General features: G+C 43.8%; 1 protein-coding gene across 1 annotated transcript in view; it reads right to left on the reverse strand.

The window, feature by feature from the left end:
* LOC147894387 (casein kinase II subunit alpha-2-like) overlaps positions 1-18087 on the reverse strand; it is a 31418-nt gene extending 13331 nt beyond the window's left edge. The window contains exons 1-3 of the mRNA XM_087384519.1: positions 17674-18087; positions 17418-17547; positions 5154-5348 (exon numbers count right to left, since the gene is read on the reverse strand). Coding sequence (XP_087240645.1) covers positions 5154-5348; positions 17418-17547; positions 17674-18008 — 660 coding nt within the window. The 5' untranslated portion in view covers positions 18009-18087. The remainder of the gene's footprint in view (positions 1-5153; positions 5349-17417; positions 17548-17673) is intronic.
* Between the last annotated feature and the right edge of the window lie 301 nt (positions 18088-18388).

Raw genomic sequence — 18388 nt, forward strand, 5'->3', positions numbered from 1 at the left:
GTGACCATTTCAACACCCCCTCTCACCGACACATCCAGGTCCAATGCCAACACGTCGATGAAGATGCTCCAGTAACTCCCTGGTCGTAGTCCTCTGGAACTTTTCGATGTCAAAATCTTTTCCTGGCTTTTCATCCAGTGGCTCCTGCTCCACCAGGTCTGGTTCCACTTCCGCACACCATACTGGTACACAAGTCCATCTTTGGTAGCACCCCCTAGCACCACCTCCTTCAATCACATTCCCGCCTTCGAACTCGAGCAACCGAGCCTCTATGATCTTCCAATTGTCCCCCTCATAATGAGTGAACAACCTGGGGTCTTCCAGGCACCATGCTCTGAGGGTCTGTTTCAACCTGTCCGTCCTTTGGCAAGGTCTGCAACAAAAGTACATCTCCAGATAACCTGGACCGCGAACTTTAAACGCACCTCGCTGAACCTGAGTCACCCTCCTTCTCGCAAGGACACAATCCTCCAATCGTGGAAGTCGATTCCCAAGAGCGTCTGAATCAGGGTCGTCCTTCAGCAAGGTCCCTGCCTCCAGCTTCCACACCTATGAGCCTTCTACTTGGGCTCTGATACCATGTTAGAAAAGACCCAACAAAGGGTACACACAGAGGAAGACTTACAGTAATGCCCAGGAGCTCACACAGTGTGGTGTGGGGTCTGCAATCACAAACTTCTTTACTTAATGTGCATCACATAGATGTGCAAACTCATCAATAGACAATGAACCAGCCAGATAGAGAAACCACCAAAATATATTTCCGTCCAAAACTATGGACACAATACAAAAAATATAGATCCAGAGTCCCACCAATGGTGTGGTCCTCTGATCTTACCACAAGGTCCTTCTCCTATCAGCCAATTATCTCTAGACTCGAGTCCGCATGCTCCTTGTCGAGCGTCTGTAGACTTTCCGTCCAGCGTGTTCTTCTCCACCTTACTGCATGTGAATCAACCTAGGTGGGCAGCCCCTGCCAAGCTTTGTCTGCAGCACACAGGTCCCCTTGGTCCTCCTGAATGTAGGCCCCAAGATAGCTGTTCCACTGCTCCAACCTGCTTGTGAATGGCTGCTCCAGAAGGTGTGATGATCTCATCACCTTGCTGCCCTAGAAGACAGCCAAGGTCCAGCCCTTCCTGGCTAAGTCTGCAGCCCTTGTTGCACTCTCTCACCTCCTGTAGATAGGTCCAGAGAGTAGGCTTCCTGCTGCTCCTTTCTGCCCTGGTACATCTCTACTGACAATAATCTTCCCAATATTTGGTTGGTATAACCGATACCCTCTGCTCTCCTGGCTGTAACCAATAAATATGCATTTGATTGCCTTGTCATCAAGCTTATGTCTCAGCTGAGATGGTACATGAACATATGCAAGAGACCCAAAAACTCTCATGTGTGAAAGTGAAGGCTTCCTGCCTTTCCATGCTTCATAAGGTATAACAGTCTTCAATGCCCGTGTAAGTGATCTATTCAGCACATATTTAGCACACATCACTCCATCAAACCAAAATTTATAAAGCAAAGACTTGGCCTTAAGCATGCATCTAGCCATCTCCATTGTGGACCTATTTTTCCTTTCAGAAACTGGATTTTGCTGAGGAGTGTAAGGAGTAGTGCATGAGTGAATAATGCCCCGTGAAGACAGAAATGCATCAAACTCCTTAGACATATACTCTCCCCCCTTATCTGTGTTGAGGGTGACAAGCTTGCATCTTGATTCATTCTCAACTATATTCAACCACCTCTGAAAGCATAAGAAAACTTCAAATTAGGCTTTTAAAGGATAAACCCAGCAATATCTTGTGAAATCATCAATGAGAGTCATGAAATATTTGTACCCTCCAATGGCATTTCTCCTCATTGGGCCACAGACATCACTCTATACTAGCTGTAATTTCCTTGTGAGAGTGTTGGACAATTCTTTTGAAAAGGAAACCAATGCATCTCACCCAAAAGACAACCCTCACACACATGTTTGGAAACTATGTGAGTTTGAGGTACATCATTTGCCATCTGCTGTGAATGTAGCTTTGCAAGAGCTCTATAATTGAGATGGCCCATTCTCTCATGCCAAAGATGAGTTTCAGCAAGCTGTGAATCTGAAATAGCAAATGCTTCGATAGAAAGTGCAGGTGAGTGATGATCAAGGTGATAAAGCCCCTTTTGCAAAGTGCCAGTGAGAACTATGGCATTGTCATCACGAAGATCATAAACTAGGCATCTGTAGCCATCAAAAATCACTCTGAAACCTGAAGTAGCAATTGCTGAAATTGAGATCAAGTTGACTTCAATTCCAGGCACAAAGCGAACATTTGTCAAAGTGACAGGGTGACTTGAAATAGATGTGAGCTGCACATCTCCAATTCCTTTTACAGCATATGAAGCATTATTAGCACATGTGACAGTCCCCCCTCGAGGTGCATCAGCTAAAGAGTGAAACAACTATCTACAAGATGTGACATGCTTGGAAGCACCACTATCAAAGTACCAGGATTGAGCATCATTAGCAATAAAGAGTGCATCAGCTTTGGAGGGATCAAATGAGCAATGGACAGCCCATGCCCAATCATCATGAAGAGCATGTGCATGTGAAGCATCTACTGGCTCATGGGATTCAATAGCATGTGAGGCATTAACTGTCAATCTTGCTTTCTTTTTCTCTGAAGCAATGCGCTTCCTGCATTCTGAAATGTCATGTCTAGGCTTGCAGCAATAGTTGCATCTTTTCTTCTTTGACTTATCTACTGTATTTTTAGATGCATGGGAGGAATTGCAGCTGCTATGCGCAGATTTTGGCTTACCCATAGGCTTGGAAGCCTTGCCTCTTCCTGTTTGCTGTGAAGCAAATGCATGATCAGGAATAATGGCTTGTCTATTACCTCGACTTTGCTCTTCCTGCAAAAGCAAAGTAACTAGCTGATCAAAAGAATAGTGGTTTGGATTACCCATGGCCACTAATCGAAGGATTTAGCAAACCCTTGGTATGTATCTGGCAGTCCATTCAATGTGGTACTGACAAGCTGTGAATTTGGCACCACTTCATCAATGTTGGCAAGTTGTTCCATGAGGTCCTTGACCTTTGTTAGATATGCATCCATAGAATCACCTTCATTCGTACTGACTTCCTATAATTGCCTTCTCAAATATGCAACACGAGCTTCATTGCGAATCTGATAGAGAGAAGCCAATTTATCCCAAGCATCCTTTGATGTCCTGCAAGACCGGATGTGTGGAATAATGATTCTCTTGCATGATAAAGCAATACATGAATGTGCATTTGCATCTCTTACATCCCATCTTGATTGTTCCTGAGTTGGAAGAGCAGCAGCATGAGTGCTAGAAGATGAGGCATCAAGAGGAGTACCCCCTGCAGAGGGACCAGCACTAGAGGCAACCACTACAGCATTGGCTGGCCTCAAATCAACCCCAGAAACAATATTCCACAAATGCTTTGCAACAAGAATATGTTTCATGAGATAAGACCACATCGGATAGTTGGTGCCATCCAACTTATCATCTTCACGAAGAATGCCAAATAGATCTTGATTGTTCCCAACCATAGCAGATGTGATACCCTGAAAGAGACCTGAAAGCCCAAAAGCCTCAAGGCTATCACTGCAAAAAGCTGGCTGTCCAAAAAATGACAGCAAATATCTGCAAATTTCCGACCCAAATCAAAGGGCAAATGCAGATCTAACTCAAATGTGACTGTGGCAGGCAATGTTCACTGCAAAGACAGCAAATCTGGCAAAAGCCCCAAATTTATTGAGGGCAAATAGGCCAAAAAGAGGGCAAATGCAAAAAAGCCCCAAATTTTGCAAAAATTTTTGCGAATGTGACCCAATGTATAGCCTCAAGGCTTGAAACTGCAAAAATATGAGTTGTTGTCCCAAACACCAGTTGAAATTGAGCTCCCAACACAAAAGCCCCAAATTTTGTTGACCTGAGTAATGACGTGGCACGATGTGACAGTCCTGAACCTGAAATTAACTGAAAACTTCAATTTTTGGAAGGATTTCAGTTGTCAACCTTGTCAAAAGTATTGTATTGACAGGTTGAAGGTCCAGATGTCAAAAGCCCTAAATTTTTCTGTTGGAAATTAGGGTTTGACAGTAAAAACTGTCAAAAAACAGTAAAAGACTGCAAGAAATTTAACACGTGCCAAGTACGGATGATAGTATGGAAGCAGTTACTATGGCTGTACGATGCCTGTACGGATGCTGTACGATGCCTATACGGACGATGTGCTGAACGGGTGCATTGCTGGTACGCTGTACGAAAACTGTACGGCGCATGTACAACAGGTACGGCGCTGAGCAGGTACAGCACATGTACAGCATGTACAACTGTAGGATCTCAGGTATGACGCTGAGCAGGTACAGCAGATGTACGGGCAGCTGGTACACAAATGTACAGGGCAGTTGTACGGACTGTACGGGGACAGGAAGCAGATCCGGGCTCTGATACCACTGTAGGATCGATTGAGAGAGAGAGAGTGCAGGTTGCAAAGCGTCGCACAAGTCTTAGCCGTCACGTCAAAACTTGGATAATAGGAAAAAGAGCAGTACAAGGTACAAGTACCTAGACCTAGGACTAAGTGTCCTAGGTGTCACATAGGACTAAGTGTCCTATGTGGTTTAAAGGCACTAACTCTACAAGTGCCTATATTTATGCCTACGAGGCACATACCATGGCCTTTAGGGCATCACTAGAACCACCAGAAGATGGCCTACATGCTGAACAGCTAAAGACATCCAATATGTACGGGCTAAAACAGCTTGCAGCAGTGGTGGTATACATTTCACATGTGTAAAAAACTCTCATAGACTCAAATCAACAGCTTCATCCAGCATCCAAATCTAATCTATCTTTCATTCTAGATTTAAACACTCAACTTGTCCACAGATCTACAAGGCAAACAGGTTTTTATGTACCTGCTGTCTAGTCGGGTAAGGTTCATCAGTTCAAAGTGTTATTGAATACCATTAAGCATCATAAATGTCCTTAGATGTACCCACATCAAAGCAACTGACAATAAGTATCAGGAATGTCCCAAGACATACACATCAAAGAAATACAAATGTCCCACGACGTACACATGAAAGCAATATGAAGTACTATAGAAGTTCAGATGTAGGAGCACCACAAAAGGATACCTTCAGTAGCTCGAATATATAATAGCGGATGTCGAAGTCTGTTAGAGTTGGATAAAGAACCTTGAAGTCTGTGTTATTCACATATTCAAACACAAGACTAGGTGTCTTTGACTGTTGATCACGAACAATATCCAGAAGCTTGACTACGTTTGGACCTCCGCATAAGTTTTGAAGAATTTTGATCTCTCTCTTTATCTACAGCATGAAAAACTCCTTTAGACAACGCAGGACCCATGTCTTTGACATTAATTCAAAGGATAATAGCATTCAGATCTCCACAAAGTTTTGAGAAAACTAATCCTCCAAAATTCCTTCTAATTTGCCCGGATATGACGATGCACCATGCCCGTTTCCAGTACATTTAACATGCAGCATAACTCTCACAAGGATCAACATATTTCTTATGTCGTAAATGGACAGTAAAAACTAGATGCATAACCACACTTACTAACATGCTACCAAAAATACATGAAACACACACAGCAAGAGCACAACCCTGCATGGGTTTCACTAAGCCTTGACCAGAAACAGTCGTCTGAAAGAGCAGAACTCAAGTCCATGGATTTAGTGTATGAAAACATGGCTTTAACCAATACTAGAAAGGAAGAACAAAAATGCAAAAAAGTTTCACGCCATAAGAAATCCTAGAATCATAGATAACAACAAGACGATACATCCTTAAAAGATCCCAAAACAAGAAGATACATCCTAGCTATTATGTGACAAAAACTACAGCATTTTGGATGCTATATCATCAAAATCTAATAATGTAAGATCAATGACGCATTTGCATAACTATTAATGCCAAAAAAATGTAAGTTTGTTTTAACACAGACAAAGAAAATTTCTTCAGTACAGGCTAAATAGGGAAGACAGGCACAGAATGTACATTAAGCTAGTAACATCTTGCAACCACAACCAAGTGCAACATTAGGAAAGACATAGCTTTTGTCATGGGCATCTGCAGCCCATGGCATATCTGCCTACATGGCGGTGCTGCAGCCCTGCACCCCTTCGCAGTGATACAGTCAGCAAGTAGCAGGACAGAGCATGGAAAGTATGATGTCAGTCTTTACGGAGGCTGACATCAGCAGACCAGGCATTCTGAAGGCCAGCACAGGCAGTGCAGACTGCCACATGGCAGGTCAGCATGTACAGACAGCACATCAGCTGGTCAGGTGACACGTGGTGTCCAGAGCAGGTCGGTAAGTCTGTGGCCTATTGCAGGCCACAGACTGGTCACTGGATCAGCCATTCAACAACCCTATTCCTATATAAAGGCATTCCACAACAACAACCCTATTCCTATATACAGGCATTCCACAACAACCCTATTCCTATTTCTCCCTCATGCAAGCATCCCCTCAGTCACCAAGATCATCTCTGAGTGCAGTAGATGCAGCATCAGCAGCAGACCTTCAGCAGTCCATAAAGCAGCTCCTAGTGGCCCCGTAGTGCGTTACTACAATGGAAAACAAGCTCTTGAATTGGTTAAGCCAAGACAAGAGAACTAATGTTTTGTCTTTCTATCATATCTGTCAAAGTTCAGCTCCCTTGGAAAAGAAGGCCTCACTAGCACGGAACCGGTATGTCAAACTCAACGGCTTTGGCTTGGAGCAATGACAATAGCTAAAAGGTATCCCGTTCCTCTTTTCTACTTGTGCTCCTCAGAGACGATTATCTCTGGCCTCTTCGTCTGCATGGAAACATTCACTGGCCTCTTGGGCATGACTATCCCTCAGCTCGTGAAGTTGTAACGTGCATGCGAGAGATTATCCAATTGCTGAGCCTGCATCCGCACCATGGCATGCATCATAGCTACCATGTCTAAAGAAGAGATACATATGCCTCCGTATTGGAGGATTGCTGGTGGAAGTATTGGTTGCGGAGGATCCGCATGTGTGGGTAATGGTTGGAAGATACTAAAGAACAGATAAGTATGATATGCTTTTGGAGGCGGTGGTTAGACAAAGAATTTGTGTGTGTGTGTGTGTGAGAGAGAGAGAGTCTTGCTCTAGTCTCCCATTTAGCCAATTTCTTGTGATCATTGATTTGAAGACAATGTCTAGTCTCCCATTTAGCCAGTTTCTTGTGATCATGCAAGAACAATGGACGAAGATGATTGAGTTCACTGAGGTCTTGACAAGTCAATTTGGCCTGAGCAACAGTTTCCCTCAGTGTCTTCATGTAAGACTTGCCATAACCTCTAATTACAACTTGCATTTTGGAAACAAAAGAATCCCAAGCATTATCAATATCAAAGTGGCTCTGAGAAGATAGAGAATGAGATGCTTCAGTAACCACGGCCTTGAAAACAACATGCTGCAAATAGCTATTGTTCACAATCAGATGTTGCCTTTGAGGCAGTCTATCATCTGGCAAATCATAAAAGGATAACCTCAACCATAAAGGTGCATGATCTGAATGTGCAAAGGCATAGTCAATCCACATTTTGCATGTAAAATCATCATTTTGTTATGGAGCTACACTATACCAGCGATCCAGACGTGCCTGATAAGAAGAAAGGGCATTATGTTGGAAAGTGTATCCTAGTGACAAAGGCTGCAATTCCTTCCAAAGATCAACCAAATCAAGATGCATCAGTAATTGAGACCATGCATGCCTTTCAAGGGTTAACATATGATTATTTCCTGATGTATTGTCACCCTGTTGCGGAGCATTATTGAAATCCCCACATATAAAGGCATGATATCTCCATGGATATCGTTGCATGGCATCCCAAATTGCAGTTCTATCCCGAGAAGATTAAGGTGCATAGACAGAAGCAAATTCAAACACCTCGCCTTAAATGATGCATTAAAGAGTAATCCCTCTGCCTTGATTGTCATTTAAAGCAATAACTGGCTGACGCTCATGCTTGATCAGAAAGACTACAACTGAGAAAGAGTGCTCCCCACCATAGAAGATATCATATCCATAGTAATGACCTGTCTTTCCTGCATAGACATGTTGATTGTATTCTTGTAATGCCACTATGTCAGGCTTATATACAGCCACACAGATTTCCATTTCCTACTATCACACATCCCCTCAACATTAAGTGTAAAGCATTTGACATGAGCAGTCATATTTACAGATATTTATAGGAGAAAAACATCTATGTACAGCAGCAACCTTCAGGATGTCAACCCTGCATTTCAAATGTCTACATTCTGCTGAATCTGTGCTTCACATCTTTTGGCACTGTCCGCACTTGTGATTTCCTCGCTCTCATCCGACAGGGGCTTCAAGCGAGATTTCCTACTGTTACTTTTGGCAAGTTCTTCTGGTTGTTTGGTTTTCATCCAGCTAGACAGGGTTTTGATTTTGTTTTTTGTTTGGGTGCGCTTCTTCTAGTTGTTTGGTTTTCATCCAGCTAGACAGGGTTTTGATTTTGGTTTTTGTTTGGGTGCGCTACTAGGCACCGTGGACTCTATGGATGGACAGAAATCATAGTTTTTGGTGATCCTACTTTTCCATCTTTTCTTTTTTTCAAACGATCTCTACAGCAATCGTTCTATGATTGCTTTCAAACTCATTTGATTGATCATGATGTATATACAGCTTATACTGAGATTTTCAATTGAGGAGTAGTTACTCCACTTTTGAAGTAACTATGAATGTAATTATTTTACAGCAATAAAATATTTCTTCTTGCAAAAAAGTGTGTGTGTGTGTGTGTGTGTGTGTGTGAGAGAGAGAGAGAGAGATTAACGTCCTCGGGAGGCCTCAAGGGCCTATGGGACAAAACGCACACCAAAAAGATAGACACCAAACATCAGTTATAGACTGAGAGTCTCTTGGGAGTGTGTATAGTACTCACTCACAAAGTTATTATAGGTTACCTACGGTCTACTATAAAAGATAATCGGCCTGCATTACATCAATTTAAAGCAACCTTCACTTTAGTCAATTCAATGGTCTTCAGTTTGAGCTGATTTGGGATGAGCTCCTCCGCTATCCATATCTTAGTACCTTTCAACTTATTGGCTTGCTTGAGAATCTTGCTTCTTTTCATCTTGTCCTGGAAGCATACTTTGGCTTGTGCAATACAGCTATAACATCTTCAGCTTCCCACTCTGTTTGTGGCATTCTTTCCATGATATTTTCCAGGGTTTCCTTTTGATTTCCTTCAAACCAGCCTCTAGTAGCCCCCCTATGCATATGAATCGTGCATTAACCACACTTTAGTTTCCAATATTGCTGTAATTTTCTTGTTTCACTGACTAGAGTTGAGTAGTAACTAAGTCCTGGACTGTAGTCACCATTTGTGGTGTGGGTGCTAATGTGTTGTGTATCTGCAATACCTCATGGATGATTTCCTACTTTCCTTGTCCTTCCCAAGCACTTGTTTTCCTCTCTAGAGCTGCAAGTCTGAGCTTGAGCTCACGGATTTCCTACTGTAGATAATAAATATGCTCTTGTGGGTCTATCATACTCACCATTCTCTTATATTGTAGATAATTCTTGGCAAACGACGAAGGCGTCTTTGCAAACACGTAAGGGGGAGGCGAAGGGAGAGCTGCAATGGAGGAGTATGAGGCTTTTGTCGAGGTAGAGGTAAAATTCTTGGCCTTGGGGAAGGCCATAGGTGTCTTAGCATCCCCATCCACGGTGGCCTGCATGTATTTAGGCGCCCCCTGAATAACCCCAGGGTGCTTCTTTGTTGGAGCTCTGTGCTTGACAATCGACAAACTGAGCTATGTCCTTTTGAATGCCGAATATTAGTTGCTCCATCATCATGCCCATCATCAACCACCCATTCAATGTCCGGCATGGCTGCTTTGATGTGTGTTGAAGTCTCACTCAAGGAGCCGTCTTATTCTAATCTTCAGTGCATTCTTGTTGGGTGTAGAAAGCAATGGAACGGGAGTGGAGTGCGGGAAGCAAACAACAAGCTAGAGCAAAATGTAGTACTGCTCAAATGGATAAGAGGAAAGCACAAACAGTGGCCTATATGGCCCCCAAGTCAACCATGTGGTTGACCAAAGAAGTCAACTCATAGAGTTGACCTGACCTACAAGGCTCATACCAGGGCTAAGTGCTAACAAACCCCCCTCCATGGTATGGCTGAAGTATCCTGGAAATATCTCAGGAATACCTAGAAACTACATCATGGTTGCACATATTCATCCCAGAGAAATATAGCAACCTATGATATGTACAGAGTGATCCCTCAAGTAACAAAAGGAGCCAAGTGTAAAGCATGTCGAAATGCCTCAAACTTTGGCGAGGTAAAGCTTTCGTGAAAAGATCTACCAAGTTGTCCTCGGTGGGAACATAGGACAACTGGATGTCTCCACCAGACAATCGCTCTTGAACATAGTGATGATGGACCTCAATATGCTTTGTGCGTGCATGAAACACTCGGTTTCTAGCAACCGCCAAAGCACTATGGCTGTCGATGTAGATCGTAGTAGAGTCAAGCTGAATGATATCAAGATCTGCAAGTAACTTGCGAAGCCAAACACACTCTACTGTAGCTGTGAAAGCTGCTCTGTACTCAGCCTCACAACTGGATGTGGCAACTGTAGGCTGCTTCTTGCTGAACCAAGAGATGTATGAATCTCCATGCATAAAACAGTTGCCGCTGTGTGACACCCTAGTGTCGTAACATCCTGCCCAGTCGATGTCCGTGAATGCATGCAAGACAAGAGGGCCCTTTGAACCATAGAGTAAACCCAATTGCTGCGTTGTCTTCAAGTATCGAAAGACCCGCTTCACTGCTTGCCAATGCTGCGTACTAGGCTTGTGCATGTACCTACTGAGCTGGGAAATGGCATACTGAAGATCAGGCCAGGTATGACAAAGGTATTTGAGGCAACCAACAGCCTGCTGATAAAGGGATGCATCAAATTGCGGACTTTCATCCTCGAAGGAGAAATAAAAGCCAGGCTCCAATGGAGTAGAAACTGGCTTGCAATCCTCGAAGTGGATGCGATCAAGGAGCTGTCCAATATACTTGGACTGACTCACCGTTATACCCCCCTCAACATATGCAAACTATATTCCCAAATAATAGTGCAACCGGCCCATATTTGTCATGGCAAAAGACTGTTGTAAATCAGCCTTGAAATCTGCAATTTGTTCCATATCTGGCCCAATGATAAGCATGTCATCCACATATAAAATCAGAATTAAAAATTCCGATGCACTCTATCGGACATAAAGAGTGCCCTCGGTTGGGCTGTTCGGAAAGCCACGGGCTGTCAAAAATGCATGTATCTTCGCATACCATGCCCGGGGTGCTTGCTTCAAGCCATAGAGGGCTTTCTGAGCCGGCAAACCATATTTTCAGAACCTAATAGTTCAAAACCAGGTGGCTGAGTGAAATAGACCTCGTCCTGAAGATCACCATGAAGGAAGGCAGTCTTGATGTCCAGCTGATGAACCTCCCAATGCCAATGAGATGCCATAGCAATAACACACCTAATACTAGTAATGCGTGACGTGGGAGCAAAGGTCTCCTCAAAGTCAATGTTGTGCTGCTGTTCATACCGCTTTGCAACCAAGCGGGCTTTGAGGCAATCAACACTGCCATCAGCTTTCCTTTTCACCTTGTAGACCCACTTTGTGCCTATGGCACGCTTGCGTGCTGGCAAGTAACACAACTCCCAGTTGTTGTTTGCATGAATGAATTCAAGCTCAGCCTTCATCGCATCCACCCATTCTTGATGTCGAAGGCATCCTTGTGACATAAAGGTTCCTCATTGCAAGCAGGAGCAACCAAAGCTACAGCCAAATAGTTGCCATGCATCTGTTTATGCGCACCTCTAGTGTGGGCTGGCAAAGTCTCAGCTTGTTTGTTGTCCTTGAGTGTGTCCAAGACCATCTCGGGACTGATTTTTGCTGTTTAATGACAGCACTCTCCTATGCAACTGCCTGCTTAATAGCATGATCATCAACTAAAGGGAGCAAGAGCTATTGGAGAAGGATGTGCACTGGTAGAAGTGTATGGCACAACACTCTGCACTAGCTGCTCTGGATCTGCGGGCGACTCAAAGAGAGGCAACAATGTATCAAAAGACATCTGAGGAATCAACAGTAGACTGTCTTTTGCATCCCAGCCCAGGTAAAGGCACATCTTCAGCGAATACAACATCCCTACTGACAATGACCTTGCCCATGCCAAGCTGATAACAACCTATATCCCTTGCTCTCTGCGCTATAACCAATGAATATGCATTTTACAGCTTTGTCTTCAAGCTTGTGCCTCAGCTGAGATGGCACATGAGATAAGCCAATGACCCGAACACCCGCATATTTAAAATTTCAGGTTTGCGAGCGTGCCATGCCTCATAAGGTGTGATAGTCTTCAATGCCTGTGGGTGCCCAATTGAGCACATAGTTGGAACACATGTCACTCTGCCACCATGTGAAGCAGCCCCCAATGTTTGAAAGAGTGATATGCAAGAAGTGATGTGCTTGGAAGCACCACTGTCGAAGCACCAATCTGACTTGGAATCTAAGACAGACAAGGCTGTAGCATGCTTCTGTGGATGGTACTGGCATGTCACCGTGAGCGCCCACTCATGGTGAGCGATGTTTGTTGCCTCGTAACCATGATCTAGGGCAGCAGCAGTAGTAGTGACAGCAAGTCCCTTTTGCTGCTTTTTAGTGATGCACTTGCGACATTCAGAAATGTCATGTCCTTGCTTCCTGCAATAATTACAACGTTTGCTGTTTTTCTTCTTTGCATTAGACGGGATGTCCAGCAGTAGAGGAGCCTCCAGAAGGCTTGGGTTTGCTGTTTGTGATTAGTGACAAAAGCCTGATTTGCAATTTGAGAGGCAGCACAATTTGTGCGACTCTACTCCTCCTATAGGAGAAGGGAAACAAGCTCGTTGAAAGTATAAGTGTCAGGATTGCCCAAGGCAACCAACCTCAATGCGGCAGCAAACCCCTGGTAGGACTCAGGAAGTCCATTGAGTGTCGTGGACACTACCTGAGCATCTGAAACAATTTCATCCACATTAATGAGCTGCTCTTGAAAATCCTTGATTTTTGTGATGTATGAATCCATGCTGTCCCCCTCTTCCATTTTGACATTCTCCAGTTGCTTGCCTAAGAAAGCAACACGTGCCTCATTGTGAACCTGGTAAAGGTTAGCTAAGATGTCCCACGCAGCCTTCAATGACTTGGAAGACCGAATGTGAGGAATGATGTGTCTCTTGACTGAAAAAGCAATGATAGAATGTGCTTGGCAATCTCTACCATCCCATCTGGCCTGTTCGGTTGTTGGAGGAGGGGCTGGAGTAGTAGTAGAAGAGTGAGTAGATCCAGAGGTGGCTGTAATAGCTGCACTAGTTGTAGCAATAGCAAGAGTGGGAGCCACAAAGGGAGGTCAAAGGTCCGATCCTGAGACAATACCCCAAATATTTTGGCAACCAACAAATTTTTTCAACATGTATGACCACATGGGATAATTGGGTCCATCGAGCTTGTCCTCAGTGGAGAACATACCCATCCAACCGTAGCCTCAAGGCTTTCACTGCAAAATGAGCTGGCTGTCCAAAAGTGACAGCAAATGTCATGCATTGACCAACCAAAAATTGACTGCTCAAACAATGAGCTAAATGCGCGTGCTGTCCCCAACAATATGACCTGTGAGACAATATATGTCCGGTCAAAGGACCCCCCTACCAAAGATAGCTGTCTTGCAAAAATATCAGCCCAAAACAAGGGGCAAATGTTTGCAAATGTATCCAATGATCAATTGAACTGTAAATGTCCCAGATGGAGGCTGCGTGCCTCAAATCTGACAAGACAACAAGCCCAAATCAAGAGGCAAATGCATAACATACCCAACTTTAGCTGAATAAAGCAAATGTCACTGCAATGGACAACAAATCTGGCAAAAGCCCCCAAATTCTGAGAGGGCAAATATGCCAAAAAGAGGGCAAATTGAAAAAATCCCCAAATTGTGCTGCAAGTTGCAAATGTGACTCAGTGTGTTGCAATTCCAAGCCAATGCCAATGTTCCAGCATGTAATGTCTACCAAATGCCCAAAAATGGTTGTACCAAGCCAATGCCATTGCAAATTTCAACAAAATTGACAAAACCCCCAATTTTTGAAAGGGCAAAGCTGTCAAATTTGGGGCAAATGACCATTTTTTGCTGAAATAAAGCAAATGTGACAAAATAACCTACAAATCTAAGAATATCCCACAATCTACCAGCAATAGATCCAAAATCCCCAATGTCGGAGTGAAAATGAAGTCAAAATAGGGCAAATACTTCAAAAGCCCCAAAATGTGACCAAAAGGAGCAAATGTCACTACAAAATCTTCAAAGGTGACACAAAAGCCCCAATTTTTAGAGCAAAATCACCTCAATGTCACTGCAATGTGTGCAAACGTGACATTAAAGAGGGTGAAAAGCTTCAAGTCCAACTGTAACAGGCAAATCTGAGTCAATAGGGAGAGAATCCCAGCCAAATGGTGCTAGAGCAAATTGGAGCACCTGAAGGAAGGCCCGAATAACTGAAAAGAGTCTAGATCTAAGAAAAAAACCTCCAAAAACAGCCCAAAAATGCTCGAAATCAACTTCTAATAAGTCGTACGGATTCCTAGCAGCATCACGCACCTGCCCGTATAGGTGTATGGACAAAAAAAAAATCGGCCGAAATGGTGAGGGACAGGGTCAATAGTATGCGTGCAGCTCAAAATTTTCAAAAAACATCGAAATCAGGCCTCAAAAAGTCAAAAAACAGGTGCTGGACTGTTTTTCTACTCAAAAAACAGGTTTGTGACGATGAAATAAGGCACCGGACTGAGCTAGAGAAAAATGGCAGGTAGGAGCAATGGGAGAGCACGAGGGAAGGCAGGTAGGAGCAAGAGAACCTGCTCCGATACCATTGTTGGGTGCAGGAAGCAATGGAATGGGAGTGGAGTACGGGAAGCAAACAACAAACTGGAGCAAAACGTAGTACTACTTAGATGGATAAGAGGAAAATACAAATGGCCTATATGGCCCCCAAGTCAACCATATGGTTGACCAAAGAAGTCAACTCATAGAGTTGACCAGACCTACAAGGCTCATACCAGGGCTAAGTGCTAACAATTCTCATGTATGGCTTCATGTTCCTTGATCTCTTCTTGAATATCAGGTTAACTAGCCATTGTATCTACCTCCACAGTCACTTCCTTCTTAATTGTTTATACTTAGGTGTGAACTAGGTCTTTAACTCTACAGAGACTAGTTGAGGGGTAGGGGGAGAAGCCTTACGAGACTTTGTAACCTCATCAATCATTACTGTTTTCCAGGTCCTTCAAAGAACCTGAAGTCTAGTTGTCACATCTACAAGTTGCATCTGTAACTCTCTAACTTGCTGCTGTAAATAGAAAATCTGTTCATGGTGCCCAATGATGGGTCAGTTCAAGCCTCCTCGGAGGTATGTATACGCATACATAAACTCCAACAAGCATAGCATGGACTAGCTACTACGACATCCCCACTGACGTCATCAGGCGCCCAACAGTGGGTATAGACCATGGTATAAAAATATGCTCACACATACAAATCCACACACCGCACACATACTTGAGCATCCATTTATACAAAGTCTTCGTACTAAGTTTCTGTTGGCACTTTGGAGGTGAACGACAGACTCATCCATGACGAAGGCTAGCACTAAAGGAGAAGGCCAATCAAAAAGTAGTCCAAAATCTCTTCATTCAAGCTACAACTGCTTGTGAAGTCTAAACGATTTCATTTTAGTCTCTCCCAAATGAGCATCTAAACCCTTGAAAGATAGATCAACGAAGCACAACAGCTGGCCATCCAAGGTGACGAATTAAATGTGTGGTGTGTGTGTGTGTGTGTGTGTGTGTGTGAGAGAGTGAGAGAGAGTGTTGGGGGGAGGGGGGGGGATTAAAATTAAAGGGGGAGAATAAGAAGAGAGAGAGAGAGGAGGAGCAGCAGGAGGAAGCCAACTGGTCAAACATAGTAGCTCATAAAATATTGAAAATTTATGTTCTGGGTTCTCGCAACAAAGAGTTGCCCCACGAGTGTCTCCTTTTTTAAATCTTGTATCTGACAAAGCAAATTGCTCTAATGATAGGAAGCAGACAGTCAAAGATGAATTTGAAAACATCTTCTTTATCAACTGCCAATACCTTCTTAACACCACTGAACCTGAAGGAGAGTCAGGAAGAAGACAATCCAGATCACTTTGCAATTCAGTTATTTTGCTAGTCTTCCTGAACTGCATTCAAGGACTGCAAAAGCTGATTTAAGAATGGTAAAAATAGCCCAATATGCCTTAGCTCATGACAAGTCCGTACTTCAAACCCATTAGATACAAAATGGAAGTTGACAATATAAAGCAATGCATTCCCAGCTCATTTAACACAGATAAAAGTCACTCAAAGCTTAAGCTACTAACGCTTGGAGAATAAAGTAAAGTTAGACTTATGAACCCAGCGACTGATATTAGAATGTGAACACATGTACCTTGAACTGGTCTAAGAAAGAGTAGAGCAGAATCTTGTCTACAGATGTGACTCAGAGAATTTTGGCTGAACCTGTCTCGCTCTGGACGATCAGTATATAAAATAGGTAAAGGAGCCAAAATAGTCTGGTCAGTATATAAAATAGGTAAAGGAGCCAAAATAGTCTGGATGGCAGTGATTGCTGACCTTGGTACTATTCTGTCGATCGTCTATTTGAAACTAGCTCTGGGAAAAAGCAGAGATTGTTGGCATTAATGGGAAGATGTAATGTTCAATTGCTTCTTAGCTTTGACGCAGTCCTCCATTGTCAGAGGGGACTACAAACCCTAAATGTTGGAGATGGCAAGGATCCCTTCTCCTAGAAGGGTAAAGCTTGATGATGTTTATGCCTAGGAATCCTTCCATTGGCCCCCTCGTGGTCTACAGAATCTAGATGGCAGGAAGCCACCTCCTATATAAACTTCTGACCAATAAGTTTGAAAACCCCAACCCAAATCAAACACAGTTTGCCTGATGTGACATCAGCGCGTGACCGCTGATGGAAAGGTGAGGTTGATCACTAAACAGATCTAAGGGTCCGGACAACTACGTGTTAGATTCATTTCTGTTACAAATCCTTCAGCAACTCTCTCTCAGGTCCAAGCTGGCTTGTGGAAGGGCATGATGAAAAAAATAGTTTAAGAAAATGCACTTTAATTTGGACAGGTAATAGAAAATGAGCAGATGCTTGTAGACTGGTAACTTCATTGTGACTTGTAAATTTCTAGTTGGGCTTTGGCGCAGCAAGTGAAAAAAAAAGGGAAAAAATACCTTTTTCTTTTTGACTGGCTTCAAGATTTTAATGATGCACTGCTCGTTGTTGACGACGTTAACCCCTTCAAAGACCTCACTGTACTTTCCACGCCCAACTTTTCGCACGACCTCGTAGTCATCCTGGTCCCTGAGGGGGCAATGAGCAAAGCCAAACGCACAAAAGCCGGATGCAAAATATAAGTGCAAGTGACTTCCAGAGAGAGAGAGAGAGAGAGAGAGCAATTGAGCTGGCGAGCAGGAAAGTAGAGCGTACCCCCACTGGACATTGGCAGACTCGTAATCCCAGTAGTCTTTGGGGCGGAGGAGGTTGACATCGGAGTAGACGCGGGCCTTGGAGAGGGCTCCAGGCCGACGGAGGGACTTACCGACCTTATGAGCCAGGGTGGAGGGAGGGGGAGGGGCAGGGGGAGGGGGGGGAGGGAGGAAGGGGGGGGGGATGGAGAGGGAGGCAGAGGAGGAGAGGAGGCGAGGGGGGCAGAGGAGGTGGAAGAGGGAAGAAGCAAATGAAGAAGAGGATGAAGAAGAAGATGAAGAAGATGAAGAAAAAAAACTGAGCAAGAGACGCTTACGAGGAAGGCACAAGCCCATCACACGACATTGCACCTCACTCTCTTCCTCTCTCTCTCTCTCTCTCTCTCTCTCTCTCCTTCCTAGCTCCTTGCTTTTTCTACTTGCCCACCTCTTTAGGTTTCACCGTCTTCCCCTCCTCAATTTCCTCCCACCCCCTCCCTCTTCATGCACACAGGATTTGGTTGTTTGGTCATGCTTGTCAAGCGCATCCATGGCCCGCACCCCCTTGATTTCAAGCACTGGGAGGAATTGTGCACTCGTTCTCACATTGCGCCTCTCTCTCTCTCTCTCTCTCTCTCTCTCTCTCTCTCTCTCAAACTTCTTTTGGAAAGTGGAATTGTTTTGGTGGTGCCACATCAGAAAATCTAAAAATGTATCATAAGTTTCCAAAAATGCAA

Source organism: Dipteris shenzhenensis, chromosome 14 (assembly GCF_047967505.1).
Source record: "Dipteris shenzhenensis isolate YYH24624 ecotype China chromosome 14, Dip_SZ_1.0, whole genome shotgun sequence".
NCBI classification, from domain to species: Eukaryota; Viridiplantae; Streptophyta; class Polypodiopsida; order Gleicheniales; family Dipteridaceae; genus Dipteris; species Dipteris shenzhenensis.